Source organism: Vanellus vanellus (assembly GCF_965231255.1).
Source record: "Vanellus vanellus genome assembly, chromosome: 3".
Taxonomy (NCBI): Eukaryota; Metazoa; Chordata; class Aves; order Charadriiformes; family Charadriidae; genus Vanellus; species Vanellus vanellus.
This window is the reverse complement of record NC_138907.1, coordinates 17,888,662-17,908,331: the sequence shown is the minus strand read 5'-3', so window position 1 is coordinate 17,908,331 and position 19,670 is coordinate 17,888,662. Positions and strand designations below refer to the sequence as shown.

At 42.6% G+C, this 19,670-nt stretch overlaps 1 protein-coding gene across 1 annotated transcript in view; it reads right to left on the bottom strand.

Annotated features, from left to right (window-relative positions):
- Nucleotides 1-343: 343 nt before the first annotated feature.
- FSHR (follicle stimulating hormone receptor) overlaps nucleotides 344-19,670 on the bottom strand; it is a gene marked incomplete at its 5' end in the record, with an annotated part of 79,731 nt that continues 60,404 nt past the window's right edge. Inside the window, 6 exons of the mRNA XM_082480668.1 lie at nucleotides 344-1,595; nucleotides 7,187-7,372; nucleotides 11,968-12,042; nucleotides 12,158-12,226; nucleotides 15,793-15,870; nucleotides 18,420-18,491. Of these exons, the coding sequence (XP_082336794.1) occupies nucleotides 368-1,595; nucleotides 7,187-7,372; nucleotides 11,968-12,042; nucleotides 12,158-12,226; nucleotides 15,793-15,870; nucleotides 18,420-18,491 (1,708 nt within the window). The 3' untranslated portion in view covers nucleotides 344-367. The remainder of the gene's footprint in view (nucleotides 1,596-7,186; nucleotides 7,373-11,967; nucleotides 12,043-12,157; nucleotides 12,227-15,792; nucleotides 15,871-18,419; nucleotides 18,492-19,670) is intronic.

The following is a 19,670-nucleotide window of genomic DNA, read 5'->3' as shown; positions in this document are numbered from 1 at the left end:
CTATTTTTTTTTTCTTTCAACCGTATATAACCACTATTTAATTCTCAATAAGCAGCTAACATCTTCCTAGAACGAAGGGAATCTCTGCCTGTATGGTGGGAGATACCAGTTTATAATCTCATTTATTTCTTGAGACAATTCTACAAAAACACTTTGGCACATACTAAAGTTTTGTTCTTTGTCCTTCAAAAACTGATGAAGATGATGGGTCATCTCTGATGGCTGTTCATTGAACAAAAATAGCAAAGTGGAAATAATTTTTTTTTCTCATAAAAAATAAGTTTACATGCTATGCTGAAGTCATTATTCAAATTCACAGTTGAAAGTGATTATCACGCTGCCTCAGACACAAATTCATGCAAGCATTTCAGCTCAAGTGATTCAGAGGAACCGATGAATAAATAGTCCCATCACTGTTTTTTGATGCAGGAGGGCAATGGCCATTTCTTGTGTGGAAATTATGAGCAGATGAGGAGGTCTCTGTTCTGTAAATTTGGGCTTGCATTTCGCAACAACCAAACTTGCTCAACAGAATGAAGAAATCCCTGCGGAAAGTCTTTGTGAAAATGGCATAGAGGAAAGGGTTAGCACAGGAATTGATGGGGTAAAACAAAACCAGAAGGATCTTGGATTTGGACACTGTGATGAGAGGAACCTTGAGCGAGGCTGATATTGCAAAAAAAGATATAGGTGCCATGCAGAGGAAGTCCGTGAAGATCAGTATGGCCATGCGCTTAGCAATCTTGGTGTCACTGTTTGAAGAGACGATGTTAGGGTTTCTCACAGTGAAGTAGATGCAGATGTAGCAGGCACATATAATCACAAATGCAAGTACATTCAACACTAAAAGAAATATAACATAAGCCTGAGAAAACGGTGTTTCTATATCCATGGGCAAACAGATGCTGACCTTCATATAGCTGCTGACTCCAAATATGGGAAGAAGTGCCACCGTGAAAGCAAACATCCAGCCAAAAATCATTATAATCACAGCATGACGAAATCGAACCTTGCGGTCCAGTTGCATGGCGTAGGTGATGGTGTGCCACCGTTCCAGAGTTATCACAGTCAGTGTGTAGACTGAGAGTTCACTTGCAAACACTGTAAAAAATCCTGCAGCGTTGCATCCTGCCCCAGTTTGCCAGTCTATGGCGTAGTTGTAATACTGGCTTTTGGTCTGGATATCTACAGATGCAATAAACAACAGATAGATACCTATGCAGAGGTCTGCAAATGCCAGATTGCACATTAGAAAGCGCGGTACGGTGAGTTTGTATTGACTGCTTATTAAAATAATGAGGACGACAATGTTCCCAGTGATAGCTAAAATGTTGATAAACCATATCAAGACTCTTAGAACGTTGTATCCCATGATATCTTCACATGGATTGAAAGCATCAGGTTTAGGTGAGCAAGCTACATTAACTACTTCATTGCATAAACCATAGTCAAATTCATTCTCTGCTGGGTCAAATCCTATGCCATAGTTGGAAAAAAAATCTTCAGCTGCAGATCGTCTATGGATCTTATCGCCAGGCTGCTCGTCCAGGTCTTGCTTGGCCTGAGATATGCTACATATCGGATGTAATTCGGTGCTGAAATTGTAAAAAGAGTAGAATTGGAAACTAAGAGACACAGCAAGAGGCATACAACAAACATGAAATCATCCAGTTTCCATTAACAGCAGAGTTTTTCTGGTTAGTTGATTATATAGACTACTCTGGAGCTCAAAATTAGTAGTCTGGCTGGTCCCTATTTATAAAATATTACACGAAAGTGTAAATTATTTGGAAACATCATAAAATGTAAGGGAAAGGAAAGCCTGATGTCTGCATTACTAACACTCATGATGCAGTTATCCACCTGCATAACACACTCGGTAAGAATCCTCCCTTATTTCAACAGAATTTCTCACGTAACCTGTCATTGATAAACTGATTCTTGCATGGGGGGAAATAGATTGTGATGAATTCTGATGTATGACTGAACTTTGGAGAATGAGTCAATTCATCTGTGCCCATAAGGAGTCTGGATAATCACAATAATGCTAGTATTCCTTAGTATTACTCTCGAAGTCCCCTTTTCCTAAAGTTTTTGACAGTTAGCGTGCCATATTCAACCTCGTAACTCCTTCAGGCACAGAACAACTCCAGTTTGCGCCATTCATTTTAAGTATCTCATATCGTATTGGTAACTGGCCAGTAATACAAATAAATAGCATAAATAAGTTCATGCAGGTGCCTAGATAATCTCTAGAAGCCAGATGCCAACACAGATGCAAAAGCAAGACATGGTAGAACACTCTGCTTAAAAATTGTTTTTCAAAAAAAAATGGATTACAAACCAAGCAAAATGAAGTCAAGTCAAGCCAAACCATGCCAAAAAAAAACCCAAACCAAAGCAAACTAAACCAAACCACACCAAACCAAACCAAACCAACATTTCTATAGAAACAGTAGTTGTTTTTGTTTCTGTTAGAAAGTATTTTTTAAATATTTGAGAATTTTCAGTAGCAAAGGTAAATAAAGGAAAAGTGTTTTAAATAAAAAATGCCTTTGAAGGTAAAACTAGTATTTTTTAATAGTTTTGTGTTTGGCTTTATTTCCTCTAAAAAAAACGCCTCTGTATGGCCTTCTCCATGCCTAGACCAATGGAAGAAACAAACGTTTTGCCTGAAATGATAGAAAGATGATCAGCTCCATCAAGCTACAAAACATCAAGGTGTATCTACAGGAAATAAAAGGTCAGACTTTAACAACTGCTTCTTGTAGGCCGCCTTTGAAGTTTGCTGTCCCAGAAAGTTGCATCCATAGCTTTGCGTAAAATGGATCCAGACCTAATCTGAGTTAGGGAATAGAACAGCTGACAACATGTTGCAAAACCAACTCAGTTCAGCTTTGCCTACTTTCATTTGCAGCCCAGAGAGCAATTTAGGGGTATAATTTCTAGGACCGGACCCCAGCTTATCTTCCGCTCTGACCTGCAGTACAGTTGAGAGAAGAGCTTTCTAGGCAGGTTAGGTTGAAATTTTTAAACCGTTGCTAGCAGCTTAAAAGGGACGATTCTTTTTTGTAACCTAATTTTACCCTTTGACTTTCTGCACTCGCTACATCTTCCAAAAATCGAGTTTAAAAGGTCTGCAAGAAAGGAAAACTAATGAAGGCCCAGCACCAGAAGGTGAGGGACATTTCCTATGAGGTTCTGAACATCCTCTACTATTATCAGTATTTTTTATCTTGCCTGTCAACTGAAGCAGAAAACTGATTTTCTGTGAGGTCAAATATGCACTATGAAGGTCACAATAGCAATAACAAGGCATTACATTTTGATCCCCTGTGTTCTGCTCGCATAAGGATGAGCGAGGCGTCCAGCGTATTGATCAATATATCAACAGTTCCCTAGCTGAAAGGGAATATATGCTTCCAAGGAGCAATAATGGGAGAGAAAGTCCCTCAGTTTTGAGTGCAACAGGCACTCAAGGGCACTGCAAGCTACCGCAATTGGCGCTTCTTCGTGAATGAACCGAGGGAAACGTTTTTACCCAATCGCTTCTCAGCTGTGAGTTAAAAATAAACCTTTCCCCAAATTACGGACAGGCTGCCTGGAGCTAAATCTGTCCCCTGATAAGAGTGCTACGTAAGGCCAATTAAATATTTCAAATTATTCCGATTTATTAATTCCCGAATTATTTTACAGCCAGCAGTCCCCAAGTAAAAACCGGGGTCCCGTGGAGTCAGCTGCTCCGTTCGCTCCGAGGAGGGGTGGGGGGGGGGCATCTCCCGGCTGGTTACCCGTACGGCGAGCAGGTAAGGGGGGCAGCTGCAAGCTCCTGGGGGAAGGCAGAGCCATCCTCTGGTACTGGCTGCCTACCGGTTCCTTTGCCCTGGGATGTTTGCCCTTTGGGCTGCACGGTGCATTCGGAGGAGCGCGTGAAAACATTTTTGGGCAAGGGACGGGGCCCTTGCTTCCTTTTGCGAATTGGTATTGTAACACAAGTGCCTTTATTCAGTCTCTTTGTAACCTTCTGTTACTGTTTAACATTGCTTTGCTCAAGTAAACCCTCTGAAAAATAAACTAGAGAAAGAACAACTTAAAGAATAACATTAAAATTGGCAGAGCGCCCTGGCAAAAATAAACAAAAATGACTACCTTTGTACAGGTGGTTATTTTATGCGCTTCGTCTGGATCCGGTGACAGCAGGATCTTGTGTGCTGAGAAACACGCTCAGCAGAATAAAAAGTCCCGACCGAGGTTCTGTATTAAGCCCTATCTCAAACCAATCGTCCTCACAGAAAAGTGACATCAAGTGAGTTGTGAGCAACCGATATAACGTTCTCATGAGACGTGGCCCAAACACGACTCCTGATGCTGCCACACTTTAAAAAAAAAGTAGTATTTCAAGCGACAGCTCCTCCAAAGAATAATGATCAAGTGTAAGGACAGAGTCATATCAATGTCGTTCTCTTAGGCAGAAGGTGATCTTTATGTCAAAGAAAGCCAAAAGCTTGCTGAAGTTCATAATGGTCTATGTCAAGTTGAGTGTTTTAACATCCAGCCTCTGCCCCATCCACACTCAAGGATATTATTTTCCAGTCACAGGAAAATGTGAGGGGAGTTCAACATACTGCACTGGGCTTGTCCTAAGAAAGCAGTTTGCCTTCTGTTAGGCCAGCGTCACAATATTCCGGTGTGATAAATTTACAGATCAACACTTATCACATAATCCTTATTGGAATGGGGGGGAAAAAAGCATCAAAATGGCCTATGTTTTAATTTGTTTCTCAGTCTGGAGCAGCTGTGCTTGACGCAACGTCCTCCAAAATTAAGACAGCGCTGGCGCTGTAACAGGTTTAAGCTTTCTGTTAGCACAACAGCCCCCGTTCGCCGCTGCAGAAGGATTTGGGAGAGGTCATTGAGCATCTTATTTTTTCTGAGGTTCTTGAGTGCTGCAAAAGTCTCAGAGGGGAAATTTAACAAGGCAGCAAGAAAGAAGCCACACATCCCTGTCTCAATTCCTTCCCAGATTTCCCACGTGAACACTCACTGCTGCTGTGATCCTTAGAAATGCACTTCTAGGGGTGACCACCCATCCTTCTTATCCTCCCTGGAGATATACCGAGACCCAAAGAGCCACGGGGGAATGACCGTCTCCTGTGAAGGTGCACGGCACGTCAGGTCACACCACGATTCTCAGCAGCACCATAACGCCCGCCGCACTGGAGCAAGCACAGCTCTCGCCAAAGAAATAATACACGTTGTGTGATCGAGCGCTGCAAACTATTACTAACTCTTAAACAAACTGAGCAGTCTCCGACGCGCAGGCAGCTTGTGCCAGCTGTCGAGAAAACTGCTTTGAAATGAAAGCGGGTGCAGCTACTGTACGTGTGACTAATCTCTCCTTCAGTGTATGGTAATGCCGAACTAAAATGCAGCCGTTTTCTCTCTTGAAGCTGGAGAGACGATGTCAGTCTCCCACCAATTTCAGTACAAGACACATGACTGTAGGAAAGAAATTACCATTTTAAGCATATTTTAAAGCAGTTAACAGGAAGAGTGGATCTAAATAATTGGTTCTAATAATATTGCGTTTATGCTTTAGCATTTTGTAAAAGACACATCTGGTAACTATTAAAGACATATATAAATACATTCAACTTTGTTCTGTCACCCAGGGTGATACAGTTCACATGCAGTAATCATACATATCATATAGGAAAGCATCTCCCACTTCCATACTATTACTTAGTGTTGCATCACGCTGTAGGAGATGATGAAATCGTGACCAGACTTGCTCCAGAAGCAGCCCCACCGCCGCATGGTGCTCCAGCCCAGCTCGCATGGCCATCTGCACTGGGTTATGGGAGCGCGGCACAGTTCATTGACATTTCTTTGCAAAATCGCCCTTCCCCAGGCTGCGGGAAGGGCTGTCAGTGTCCCCCCTTGGGTTCTTACCTGCCAGGGCAGAAGCTTCTGAAAGTGGGGCTACACTAAGGGGAAAGTGAGTGCTGTGGGCTCCAATTCCCCGGGGCAAGCGTGACATGGAAGTTATTCAAAGCCCAAGTGAGCGGCTGAGACATTACCAAAAGGTCAGGGTCATTTCCTCCCATAGCTTTCCATCAGTAGTGACTCTTACTCTGTTTTTAGAAAAGTCCAGTTGCCCAATTTAAGGGATGGATTCCGGGATTTGGGTCTTGATTTGGCCCAAGCAGACCAGAAGCCAATTACCTTCAAAAATATGAATCGTGGTGGTAGCCCTTTGCAGATTCAAGATTAAACATGCTTCTGTTGGACCCTTCGGCAAATATCACTTTGCCACCGGTGCTGGAAGGACTCGACCCATTTCTACTTAGCAAACTACCAAGCACTGTAAGCCTGCAGATGTATGTGAAAATGGTGCCAGCTGATAAACTGTCCTAGCGAAAAGTTTAGCATTTTGGATCCAAAATGGGCAATGGGGGTGTATTCAGTCAGACACTTCCCTTATCACTGCAGTCTCCACCACCAGGCTTGCACTCTTTACACAATCTTGCAAACACATGTAGGTGATATTTATTAGTTATCAGCACAAGCAAGATCAGTTATCTTTCATTTCCCACTGACAACAGAATGCTAAAAGCAAAATAAACGGCTATCGTAAGTATTAAAATAGAAGCTACTAATAGTTTATGCTTTCTCTGCACGGTTTTACTTGTCTTTGAAGTTTTAGGCAACTTCTGAAGACAGTGTCTTGAGTTATAACAATGATCCATGTGTTTTGTTTTTTTTTCTGCTATGGCAAATTCCAGGTCTTTGAGGACAGCCAGTAAAGGAAGAATTTTGAAAAATAACAGGGGTTTCCGTAGGTACCAGTTCCTCAGGTTTTCCAGTGGCACAAATTGAGGAAGTTCATTAATCAGTTAACATGTTCCTCACGTACATTTAAAGTCTATCTGAGCAGCCAAAAATCCTCAATAAGAAATAAGAATCATTGATACCTGAAGTCGCGCTGCAACTTGCTAATGGAAAATTAAAACAAGCATGGAAAATTTCTTTGGGAGTCTAAAAAGACACCTCGCCCTCCCATCCCCCCTCTGTCGATTTGGGTAAAAAGGGTCTGCTCTAGGTTAACCGTTTCAGAAATCACGTCCACGATTTCAGCTTCAACTGCTGAGAAGCACCAAAAAAAAAAAAAAAAAGAATCACTTACTTTTGTCTTTTCCAGTTTGTAAATGCACAGCAATGGCTAGGATAGGTGAAGTTTGCCTCAATCAAAGATCTAAATTTGCTTAAATCAGGAAGCTTTTTTAAATTGTATGTAGACCTTGCTCTTAGCTTCTTAATGTGTTCTAATCCATGACTTGGCAGGAAACTGATTCTCGTCCTTGAAATATCCCTTTAAAAAAACATATGAAAGTCTCAGTAAAAAGCAAATTTACTTCTGCTGGATGGTGGATATGTGTTTTAGACTGTCCTACTCATTTTCAGAGTAGTGATTGGAAAGAGATCAGCTGGAAATCTACACTGAAAAGAGGATCCGGGGATAAATTAGGTGTTCCTCCAGGAAACCTGAACTAATATCCATTGCAAACAACAATCAAGGGATGTTATTCTGGTCTGGGAAAAAAAAAATAATTAATCCCATAACCCTGTGGGTAAGAACTAGCAGGGACATAAACCCTTAGTGCCATATGATTCTGGATTTAGTAAATACCCAGTAAACGCAACAATCATCCCAGAATACTGTTACAGGGTACAAAAGGCTGATGAAATCACAACAGAAGTTTGCTACATGAACATCACAGCATGGGAAGGCTGCTGCGGAAAATGCAATAAACACAAAGAGAGAAGCTCACAGGGGGTACAGATGTGAGGAGAGGTTGGGGATATCAGGTTTTGTACTCATTAGGAAGAAAAAGAGATTAAAGAGAGACAGAGGTGACACGGTTCAAACTGCGAGGAACAAAAATAACAAAACATTTCCAGAGGTTTAAAAAATAAAGGGAGCCCAGACTGAAGTGAAGAAAGGGGCAAGATTACAGGAGGTTAGGAGAGATGTATTTACGTGGAAGGCAATTACCGTGTGGGACAGGCTATCAAAGGCAGCGATGGAAGCAGCAGCTCTGAGTGAATTAAAGAGAGCATTAGTGGGGCTTTTAAAAGGAAACATACTGTGCAAACAATAAATCTTGACTCGTGCCACGCAGGTGGCGAAAGGGAAGAAGGACCAAGGGTGCTCCATCTCCAGGCTGAGAGATACTTGGGAACGCATCCCCATGGCTCCAGGGTGTAACAGTCGGGGCAAAACATTCTCGCATTTCCCTCACTAGGGCACAAACTGTGCCCCCTCAGCTTGTGACAGCAGGAGGGCGTACTCCTTTCTCTTAAGAGCAACAGTAAAAATGAAGGGCACAAAACCACCCTGTCCTCCCTTACCCCCTGTGCTCTTATGGCCTGAGACTGATCCAGGATGCAGCGCCTGCTGAGGCTGCTCTGCTCTTTATTCTCCAACAAAAGAAAGGAATTTTCCCTAATCAAGGAATTGGACTGACAATATTTCTAATTTTCTCCGTGCCCCCCTCCAAGTTACAGTTTCCAATTCATCCGTAACAATATGATGTCAGGACAACATGTTATTTGATCTCTATTACCCAACGTGCACAAATCGTTTTTATTATCATATTAATGCAGCAAAGTGGTGCCATATGAGGGGGAGACCAGGTTTTAGCAGCACGTAATAAAGCTTAGACAGTTGCTATGTACCATACACACATTTGCACCTCTGTTCTCCATTATACAAAACCAAAATTAATACCGGGAAACAGCTCTGTTTGAACTCACGGTCTTTAGCTTAGGGTGGCCAAGTCTAAGAAACTCATAGGCAGCTAATAAAGCAGTTAGTAAAATTGGTGGTTGGCAAAGATGATCATTGTGTACACGCTGTGCCCACGGCTGCGGCTTTGCATCCGGGCTCTGAAGGAACGTACCACCTTCAGCAACTGGACCATCAACCGTGGCAGCAGAGGAGCAAACACAGACCCCACTCCACTACCCTGACCCAGGGCTGTGACTTCTACTGGAAGGGTAGGACAGACTGGTGGAGCCAGGAATGCGTTGAACTTCTGGCAGGCCAGACTGAGAGAAGCTACACTGTGGTTCTGAGGTTGTCCTGGGCCTGACCTGTTTCTCGCAGGAGGCAAAAACAGCAGCCGACGAGAAATTTTAGGCTATCGATTTCTGACTTAGACACTTGGAGAGGTAATTAGGTTGCAATGAGTAACCTCAGTTGTTTCATGGACTGACTGTTGCCTGTAGTACGCTGCCTAATGAAAACTGTCACCTAGAGTATATGCGCATGACTCAACAACTAAATAGCAGGTTTCTGCCTAAATCCAGAGACAGCATCACTCATGGCATCATTAAGAGCCTATGAAGCTTCACAAGGGCTCGTAATTCTGAACACGAGCATGGCAAATGTTTTCTTTGGCTTGTTAGCTAAAAATCTTTATTGAATCCAAACTGTTATTACAACGGGCGGAAATAACAAGTAAATATGAATAGCAATATCACCTAGACTTAAAAATAGCTAAAACGTTACTGGATCTCTGGGCATCTCTAAATAATTTCATAAATATTAAATATTTTTCCATGAAAATGTTTTCTTTTAAAAAATTTTCTTTTTTACTCTCAGTTTTGCACATGAACAGAAGCGAGTTAGGGGAAAGTGCTTTGCATACTCCTGCGGGGTTTGTTGCTATGTCTGTTAGGGATAGTTATTGATACACCACTGATAAGCCCCAAACAGCAAACACAGACGTTGTGCAGGTGCTTTAGTAACTTACTCCACTGAGTCACCATGCACAGAACTTAATGCAGAGGTTCTTTAGGACGTTGCTCCCTAGTTAGAGGCTTGATAAATTAAATGAGCATGATGAACAAGACGATAAAGTGGCAGTAGAAAATCAAACCAGAAAGCATCAGTGACTGGAGTACATATTCCTGTAATATTATTGCTTGGCTGCTAGTCATCAGCCTTGACAGCAGCCAGTGCAGGAACAGCAAAATGAACCTGACTTCTCTTCCAATCCCTTCCCTTTCCCACTGGGAGTCTCTGTTGGATTAGTAAAAATACTGACCAACTGATGAGGTTTGAAAGGCATGTATAGAAATAGCAAGAAATGGCTGGCGGAGCAGAAATCAGAGAGGGGTAGACTGGTTGGTGAGAACAATTTTCTCTGTGCTTGTGTCTGAACTGATTTCTGGCTGTGCTTCAGGGACTCAGCTGTCGAGCTGGGGATCTACTGGAGCTCTCCTGTGGCCCCCACGTGTGGGTTTCCTGTTGAAGACAAATTTTAAGGACAGGATGGATCACAGCCGTATCTTGCCCTGCATCCGAGTCAGGACACAGACAGACAACTCCTAAGGACTTCATTAAAAACTGGTGCAAGCCACTACAGCTCTGTGAGCACCAGAAGATGATTAAATGAAACAATCTGGCTGAAAATTGAAGCTATGAAACACCAAATTGGAAATACAGTGTATTTCCGTACAGAAGGAATGCGTATAGGTGTGGGAGTAATTAGCCATTTGATTTACTTGCCTACTGTCAGCGCTGAAATCCTTTAACTCAAAACTTGATGTCTTTCCAAAAGAGATATTCTAATTCAGCCAAGAGCTGTAAGCCTGAGAGAAGAATTGATTTGTGAAACTGTGTAGCTTGTACAAGGACTAAGACAGTGCTTTCTGATATTACTATTTGCATTTCTTTCACATTATTTTAATATGATGAAATGTAAAATAGAAGTTGGTGTTAATTGACTGTACAACACTGATTTGGGAAGATCAAGAGTTAAAACAACCTGACGTTCATTCTAATAAAACACTGCAGTCTGCAACACAGATTTGATTGCAAAAACACTATTTGTCCCAGCGAAGATATGACTATTGGTCAATCATTTCCACAAGCGAAAGAGCATTTCTGGTGTATCCTACAGTGATGAATGACTAAGAAGGCTCTTCTTTGCTGATCTCAGTCAGGATAAAAAGGTAATTTCCCATGCATAGAACAGTGGATGTATTGGTAACGGAACAGAAAACTTCTTACACAAATAACTCAGTGTTAGAAATTGAACTATCAAATGAATCTGAACTACAGCCAAATCAATTTGATAAACCTCCAGAACATGATTGTATCAGCTACAGCTTGCAGAGAAAACACATTTACTTTTCGTTACAGGAAACAATGCTTTTCGAAAGAAACATCAATGATATTACTGCTGAAAAGATGTTCCACTGGCAGTCTTTTCCAAAGAAGGAAGTCACTTTGAGGGAGTGATCGAAGTGGAGCAGAATGCAGCAACCCATACCATAGGTCTTTAGATCATAGGTGCACTGACCATTACATCGTGGGAAAAAGGCCTTCAGCCTCCATGAGCATCCTACTGCTGAATTCTCCGCTGAGATCTCATTTTCCAGCTTATCACCCACCAAAGACATGCTGCTGCAACTGCATGAGATATATCTCATACCTATCTCTAGAGGGGATGGGACGTCCCGATCCCTAGCCCTGTTGGGGATTTAGAATTAAGCTTCAGAGATGGAGAGGCAGATCTTCAGTGGTAAACAATTCAGATTTAAGCATCACTCACCTATTCTTGATTTTGCTCAAACAAAAAAGTTACAGAATTTTTCTCGGGGCGGGGGGGAGGGGGTGGAAATGAAGAACTACTTTCTTACAGACCTTATCAACTGTGGAGAGGAATCTGGATCTAAAACCCTGGATCCAAATACTCCCAAAAACTTGAGGACAATGTGAAAACATGGATCTAGACTGAAATTTCAGTTATGGCTTCCAGTTTATGTTCAGAACTACACCTCCAGTTTTGAACTCCAAGATTTATGAGATGTTGAAATCCAGACTGGCATTCATATGTTCTCTGTTCTTTTCTAGGGAGTTAATAATGAGAAAAATAATATCTGAGTATTACTTACAAAACAACGGGCCCATTGGCTCCTTGGAAGACCTCATTTGGTAATTTTTCTAGGTTGTGGTTATCACTTAGATTTCTGAAAAACACAACAACATTGATGCTAAAACAATCTGAGATTAAAAAAATAGCTTGCAGCTCTTACTACCTTCTAACGGTCACTTTTCAGAATGGTAAACAACAGAAATAGTTACAGCTCGTCCAGGTAGGTTCCATTAAATGCATGATTCTCAATTTCCCGAATCCCATTTTTATTCAGCCATCTGAAATAGAGAAAAAAAAAAAAGCAGACTTGTGTTTTTATTCACATTTATAACTAAAATGTATGCAATTGAAATCAGTGAAAGGGATCTCAAACAAATAAAATTATTAAATGGATATTCAGATGTTGAAATTTCAATGAAAACTAGCTGGTGAGATCCCAAAGTTTGAGGAAGACTTTGGAGAGTGTAGCTGTGAGTAGGGCAGATGAGCGCTACCACCAGAGATGATAGCTGGAGTCAGTTTCTGAGGCAAGGGCAGAGCTGACGGAGATGCTGGCGCCGCTCACAGCTCCCCTGGGAAGGCTGCAACGGAGTCAGTGAGGCTGCTCCAGGTTATTCCCAGGAGGGGTGAGACCAGGATCTTTCCTGCTGGTGCTGTCGGCGCCACTTAGTTTTTCTTTTTTCAAGATGCTTTTGAAACGCTGGGCCGCAGCTTAACCTTTGCCGGTTATTAGAAAAAAAAGACCACCGTCTGTGGCGGTCTCATGCCCTCGGCAGGGCAGGTGGGGGCGGGAGGCCGACCGTCACCGAGGCGGGCAGGAGGGCAGCAGGGGGGTGGCGGTGGTGCCAAACTGCCTGGCAAGCGGCCCATTCCTCCTACATCTGCGGCCTCCACAAGCTACGCTCCCTGCCTGCCCCGCTGCCCCAGTGCCACCTCCCCGGGCTCCGTCCCGAAAGAAGGGACACAGGGAGTGAACCAGGGAGTCGAAGCCCCTGGGGCTTTCCGGCAAGTTTTTTTCTGTAGTGCATTAACGAATTAACGTTTAACGTCCTTCCCTCTCTTCCCTTCACAGTCCTAAAAATTTACATGGGGGTCAGTTATATTTATCATCTTTACGGTGCAATCCTTCATCTGGCTTTAAACGTCACTTTGCAACTCCCGCCCTCTCCGACAGGCAGTGACAGGTCTGATTGATGGCAAAAATGTCCCGATTTAATTAAACTGTCAGCAAACGTGGACATTTTGTTTCTAATTCACGCTGAAAGCTGAGCATGCAAGTGACCCACTTATCTAAGGTCCGAGGTGGTGAGCTAAGGTCAGCATGAAAATCAGTTATGGGTCTGGCTGAAAGGATTACCCTTCTGCCCACGACAGGCAGATGTACACAGCTCCGTGTCTATAATGTCTGTCAGGTCGGCTCAGGAGAACTGTCACCATCCCCTTCACTTGCAAGCACTATTAGACATGAGTGAGCAGGCACAGAGGAGAGACATGTCCCTGCTTATAGCATTTAAAGCATTTATTATATTACATTGATCTTATCCATTCATAGCTGCCAGGCTGATAGATATGCTTTTAATTACAGTATTAGCACTTACTGCCTTCTCTCACCGAACATGATGCTAATGCAATGAGATACTAAGGTCGTAAAATCAGAGTCACTGTTGCCATATAGCGTGGACTATACACTCCTGTCCTAATTGCATTGAAGTCGTAAAAAGAGCAAAAAAAAAAAAAAAAAATTCCCTAAATCCCAAGTCCTCACTCAACTACATATAGACAAGTTTCTGTTGAGACGAATTCTCCCCTCACTTCAACCAGCATCCTTACTGACGCCACGAACTCTTATGCCAGCAACAAGTGACGACTGGAGGCAGAGATCCAGAGCATGGACATCCGGGCTCTTACTTGCCATTTCATGGCTATAGTGATATTTCTAAAACACACTTTAAAATTCTGTGTGCAGGAAACCACCTGGTGCAGGAGCGCACTGCCCCTGAGGGCAGTTTATACCCTATTTCAGGGCAGGAAAGCTCTATCTTAGGCTCTAAGTGGCACGCAGACCTGGAAGCAAGGTGAAGCTCTTCCATAAATTTTTAGCACTTTTTAACCAAATGTATCCACAGTTCCAGTCTGTGGTGATCCCATGAACAGCGTAAAATCAGACACAGTCCAAATTACTGGCTTAAATAGGCTTGGAGCCTGCCATAGCTAAACCTGCTAAAATTGGGTCTCTCCAGAAAGTGGGGGGCTCAGTGAGTCCTGGCTGTTTTTAATGACACCTTGACATGCCTGGTTTCACAAAATGATGTTGCTGTAAGGGTCACTTTCTGTTGTGTTGCATAGTTACTTCAGTTTTGTATAGAAAACCAGCACATTTGGGTCTAAAATGAGGCAACTGCATCACAGCACAAGGGAAACTTAATCGGGGACTCTCAAAGAGCACACGGGGCCTCTGACCCAAAGGAGAACTACGGCGGAGTCAGGACACGGTCCAACCAGGCGGGTGGTGGCCAGGTCTGCTTGCACTGCTCTTGCTGCTCCTGCAGACACCGGTGGGTGTGGGGAGCCCACGGCAACGGGGCCGTTGACAGGATGCAGGGCAAAGCAGCTGGAAGAGGAGGTGGTCCTCCCTCCCTTCCTCCCTAAGCCAACTTCGCTAGCAAACCAGCAGCCTTAAGTCCTGCGAGAGGACCATCCTTCAACACTCAGGCACTGATCGTATAAACAATGGGATGTCCTGGGGAGGGAGGGGAAGCCAGTCTCACGCCGCTCAAGCGACACAGAGAGGTCATATCACAGTAAAAACCCGGGATATTTCTCTCACCCCTTAGTGGTACAAATGGAAACAAATGCAGTACTCCTTGCGCGGTGCTCTGAAAACACAAAGTCCCACCTGAGTAGTAAGTATTATTATCACAGAAGAAAAGATAAACCAGTGCATTTTGGGGGGGTATCATGACTTGAATATATAATTGAGAAAACTGCGTGTGTGTTTAAAACTTCAGGGAACTTGATGCAGACGGAGGTTGTGCACAACTGATGGAGAAAAAGGAGCGAGAGCAGCTAAGTGACTTGTTACTGGCCTCTCTTCAAATATTGATGGTCCGACCTTGCTCCCACCAAAATCAACGTGAGCCCAATCAGTCAATCAGATCTTGCTCGTCTGCTTCGGTATGCGAGGCAAACTCTACACATACACACAGTGGGAAATTTTTCCAGTCTGGCCACTGGCTAGGTGAAATGAAGGCAGCTTGTTAGCAAGCAAACGGTAGATTTGATATACCAACAGAAAGGATCAAAGAAGCCAGATAGTTCATTAAAATACATGACTGTTCAAGTCAAATGTAGAGTCATCTAACCGCGCAGCTTGAAACTGCATTGTGAACCGGCCTGTATCAACGCATTAACATTGTGTACAAATATGCCGTATTCCCACAACATCTACATGTATTTTGCCTGAGTAATAAATGTCTTTGAATGATGTGTCTGACTGTAAATATTTATGAGTCATACCAGCCTTCTGAACACAATTTTTATCGCATGGAACTGTTGTTGTAGGTGGAATATGTTTAACCTTGGCATCAGTAATTACTAAATTTGCTCTATGCTGTGCTTCTAAAATAAAGAGCAGGATTAGAACACCACAGAAAACCACAAAAGCATGCATTTTTCATGGCAGGGAAACAGAATGCAGAAATTTCAGGGGAAAAGGAGAAATCTAAAACCTTAATTTGAATTTGGAAGCATACGAAATAGTGCCCATCCCCTGGTTTTCTCGCCCCTATTCTGGAGAAGAAATGAGCTAACAAGGAGAATAATGGATTTGCTGTGTCTTACTCACAGAATCACACTTTCAGAACTCAGGCCCGTGAATGAATTTCTTTCGATTGTACGTATATTGATATTGTCTTGAATATCTCTGAAAAATAAAATACAATGGAAACTACACCTTTTTGTACCTCTGTGAACCTTTCAATACGATATGCTATTTCAAACACAGTATTTTTCCTTATATCTAATCTGAGGAACCATTATAGGCAGAGACACAAGTTTTTAAGACATTTTGTCTGCGGAGCACGAAGCTTCCTGGTAGAAAAGGCTGGGCTAAAACATCTCCAACACCCCCATAACTTCCTCCCAAATAGGCTGAAGTGATTAAAATGCATAAAAGCCCAGCCAGGTCTTATAATCCAGAGGCAGATGAAATAGCTCCTCCAGCAAACATATTGCTCAGAAAACGCAAGCTGAGGGGCTGCGAGGCCACCCCTTCTCACAGCCTCCCAACCAGAAGAAGGAAAAGCCATTAGCCTTTCTGGCCTGATTCAGCAGGGTACCTGCCAGCCCACGAATAATTCCCCTGCCGATGTCAATGGGGTTGCTTATAAGCTTTGTATGCGCTTAAGAACTTAAGGCGCGGGACCCCTGTCAATGCAGTTTGTTGAACTGACAAGTAGGCATTTCAGTCTTTCGGCGTTTTTGACTGATAGGGAAAAAGGAACGGCAGATATACATTCTGTTGCTTGCTCAAAATAGACCTCAAAGAAGTTAAACAGTATTACTCATAATTTAGACTGGGGATGTGGTTGTTTTCGTGCTGTTTCTGTTGGGAAAGCATGGAACAAAATGAATTATCTGCAAAGCTTGAAACGAAGCGTGATTCCAAAATTATCTCATGCTGACAGTTGAATACGGCCACAGCTCTGCATTAAGTGACACTTACACAGAGGCTTCATTCTGCAAACTGAGGTCAGCAGAGGTAGGAACAGGGAGGGAGCGTGGCACCCATTGTACTGGTTTCAGCTGGGATAGAGTTAATTTTCTTTCTAGTTTTGCATGTAGTAAGAGAATAATGCTAATAACACATATTGTTTTAGTTGTTGCTAAGCGATGTTTACATTAGTCAAGGACTTTTCCAGCTTCCCACAGAAGCTGAGAGGGAGCATAGACACGACAAGCCGGCCAAAGGAATATTCCATACCACAGATGTCATGCTCAGCATATAAACAAGGGTTGGCTGGGGGGCAGGAATCAGCAATCACTGCTGGGGACAGGCCGGGCAATCTATCACCGGGTGGTGAGAGCGACTTGCTTTGTATCCCTTAATTTTGTTTATTCTTTTACCATTATTATTACTACTGCTGCTGCTATTTTCCTCTTCCATTACTGTTCTATTAAACTGTCTTTATCTCAACCCATGAGGGTTTTTTGGGGGGGTTAGGGTTTTTAGGGTTTCTTTTTTTGGTGGTCCCCCTCCCGCCTTCTCCTTTTCTCCCTCTTTTCCCTACCCTACTGGGCTTATTCTTACAGGAAAGGGAGGAGTTTCACCTGAAAAAAAAAATAGGTCTTGCTCAGCAGGACACAATAGTTGAAGTCCAGTTAAGACTGAGGATAAACATGAAGGTATACAAGAGGAAGGTTCTGTACCTCCGTATCTGTTGCATTTGCTTGATGGTTTTGGGGACCCCTGAACTGCAGTTCACAGAATTATGTACGTCAAGCGTATTACAGAAATGTATTTCTTATCTTATATGTGTGTACACTATATTCAGTCATGCTGAACTATGTTTTCTATGCATTTTTATTTATATTAATGGCCACTACTAAGACAATTGCAGGATTAATGTTTCTGCAGCTTGAAATCCTCTAATTAAAGATTTGAACATGCAGAACTCTGCCTGTGCATTAAAAATATAACTTGTCCAAAGGAAGCAAGGAAATAGTTGCTTATTTCCTGGGTTTTCTGCTTTCAATTATACTAAGAACTGATTGAAAAATTTATGTCAAGATCTTCAGGGAAAAAAAAAAAAAACAAGCTTTTTCTGATATGCATTTCTTACAGGAAAAAAAAAAAAGGTGCTTCTACAGAAAAAAAAAAGAAGCCTGCTTTCACACAAAATTTCACAGAAATATTTTTTTCTCTGGTAGCACTGGAATTTTCCATAGAAAAATATCTCATTCTCTGGACAGTTTTACTGCCAGTGAAAAAAATGAGCATGGTAGAAGTATTTCCCACTGATTTTTTTTCTTTCTTTTTTTTTCCCCTGTGATGTGGCCACCTCTCCATGGAAAACAACTCCGAGATCAGCAACTCTTCCCATGCAGGCCAGAGAACTGTCACCAGGTGGCAACAAATTTCCACTGCCACCAGCCTGGCTTGGGTTTCAACTGGTGAAACAGGAGTAAAAGGCTGTTATCTGTCCCCTGGGCCATCCAGGCACACACTCATAGTTAAAGGAAAAGAGCAGTCTGTAAAGTAAGAGTTATAATGCTTTGTATGAAGGGAGGCCTATAGAGAACTGAGACCTTTTAGGCCACATTATCATCAATGCCTACAAAATTACAACCCAAACCGCTACCGTGAAGCTAACAAGTGAACACAAGGGGAATCACATCTTGAAAGGTTTTGTTGGAGCAGGAGAACATTCAAAGGGAGCTTTTAAAAAGCAAAAAGCAGACATTAAAACTTACAGTAAAACTTTCTGGAAAGAGTGCACTTTATGGACAGCAGGCAAAAACCGAAGGCCAGTGTTTGATATCAACCTAAGTGGGAGAGAACAGACGAAGATTATTCGCTCTGCCCCAGGAACAAAGCAATAATTAACAAAGAAGAACAAACATTGGACTTAAAATGGCAGCCACAAAAGGCAGAGTTTAGCCAAAACCGGGAGTTTTGCTCACAGGAAACTTGACATTGTAATGTAAAAAGATTTTTCGCCAAATCACAAGCTGAATTCTGCCCCGCTGAAGTCAAGGGAGAAACCCTACCTTGGATAATTACGTAGTCCCTCCTGATGATCTCAGAAAACTGTCAGTATTAATTTCCCAACCATATTCTAAGAAAAAAATTGCACTGACACAAGACAGTTGCTCTTTTAAGACAAAAGTATCAGTTCACTTACCACAATTTTCACCTTCTACTCTAATACATTAATTCCACTGGAAATAACATTGTCTCATGAAAGTAAGAGAGAGTCAGGACACTTTATTGCCCAGCACCTCCAATAGCGAGGCACCGAACACATGGGAAAGTTTCGGCAGTTTATGTGACTGGAAATGGGCCTGAGCCTCCATATTGAACTACCTCCACCCTCCCACCACATTGAGCATCACTGGCCTCTGCGTTGCGGCTCCTGTCGATGAAACACCATCCCAGAAACGGTAATTCCGAAGGATAACCTATGCCCACAGCCAGTGAGGAAACACGGTGACAGGTATCCACAGAACTGTACTGTATCTAATTTAAACAAATTTTGTTATCCAGAGCAGTAGCAAGGGCAGGACGGACACGATATTGCCATGCAGCAGGAGATGGCTGGTGTCTGCTGATGTCAGGAAGGAGGGCTGAGCGCAGGAGGGAGGAGGAGCTGGACAAGGCTGAGCTCCGACCAGCTGGGAGTTTTTCCTACCCACCAAAATGTCTCATTTTGACTCTACCAAACAAAGAGAAAATTTATAGTTATATCTTTGTATTTTTAATATGTGAGATGGTAGAGAAGGTAACCTTTCACTGAGAATATTGGTTCCTTAAGGAACGTATTACTAGTACATAGAAGGTATTTTTTATCCTGGCACTTAAACAGAACAATATTCTTTTATTACTGGATGGGATTTTCTTTTTGCAAATTCATTCCTGAATAGTTGAATGGTGACAAAAAGGAATGGTTGAGAGTGGGAAAAAGTAACAGCATTCTTATCAGGATGCATTTATTATGAACCTAG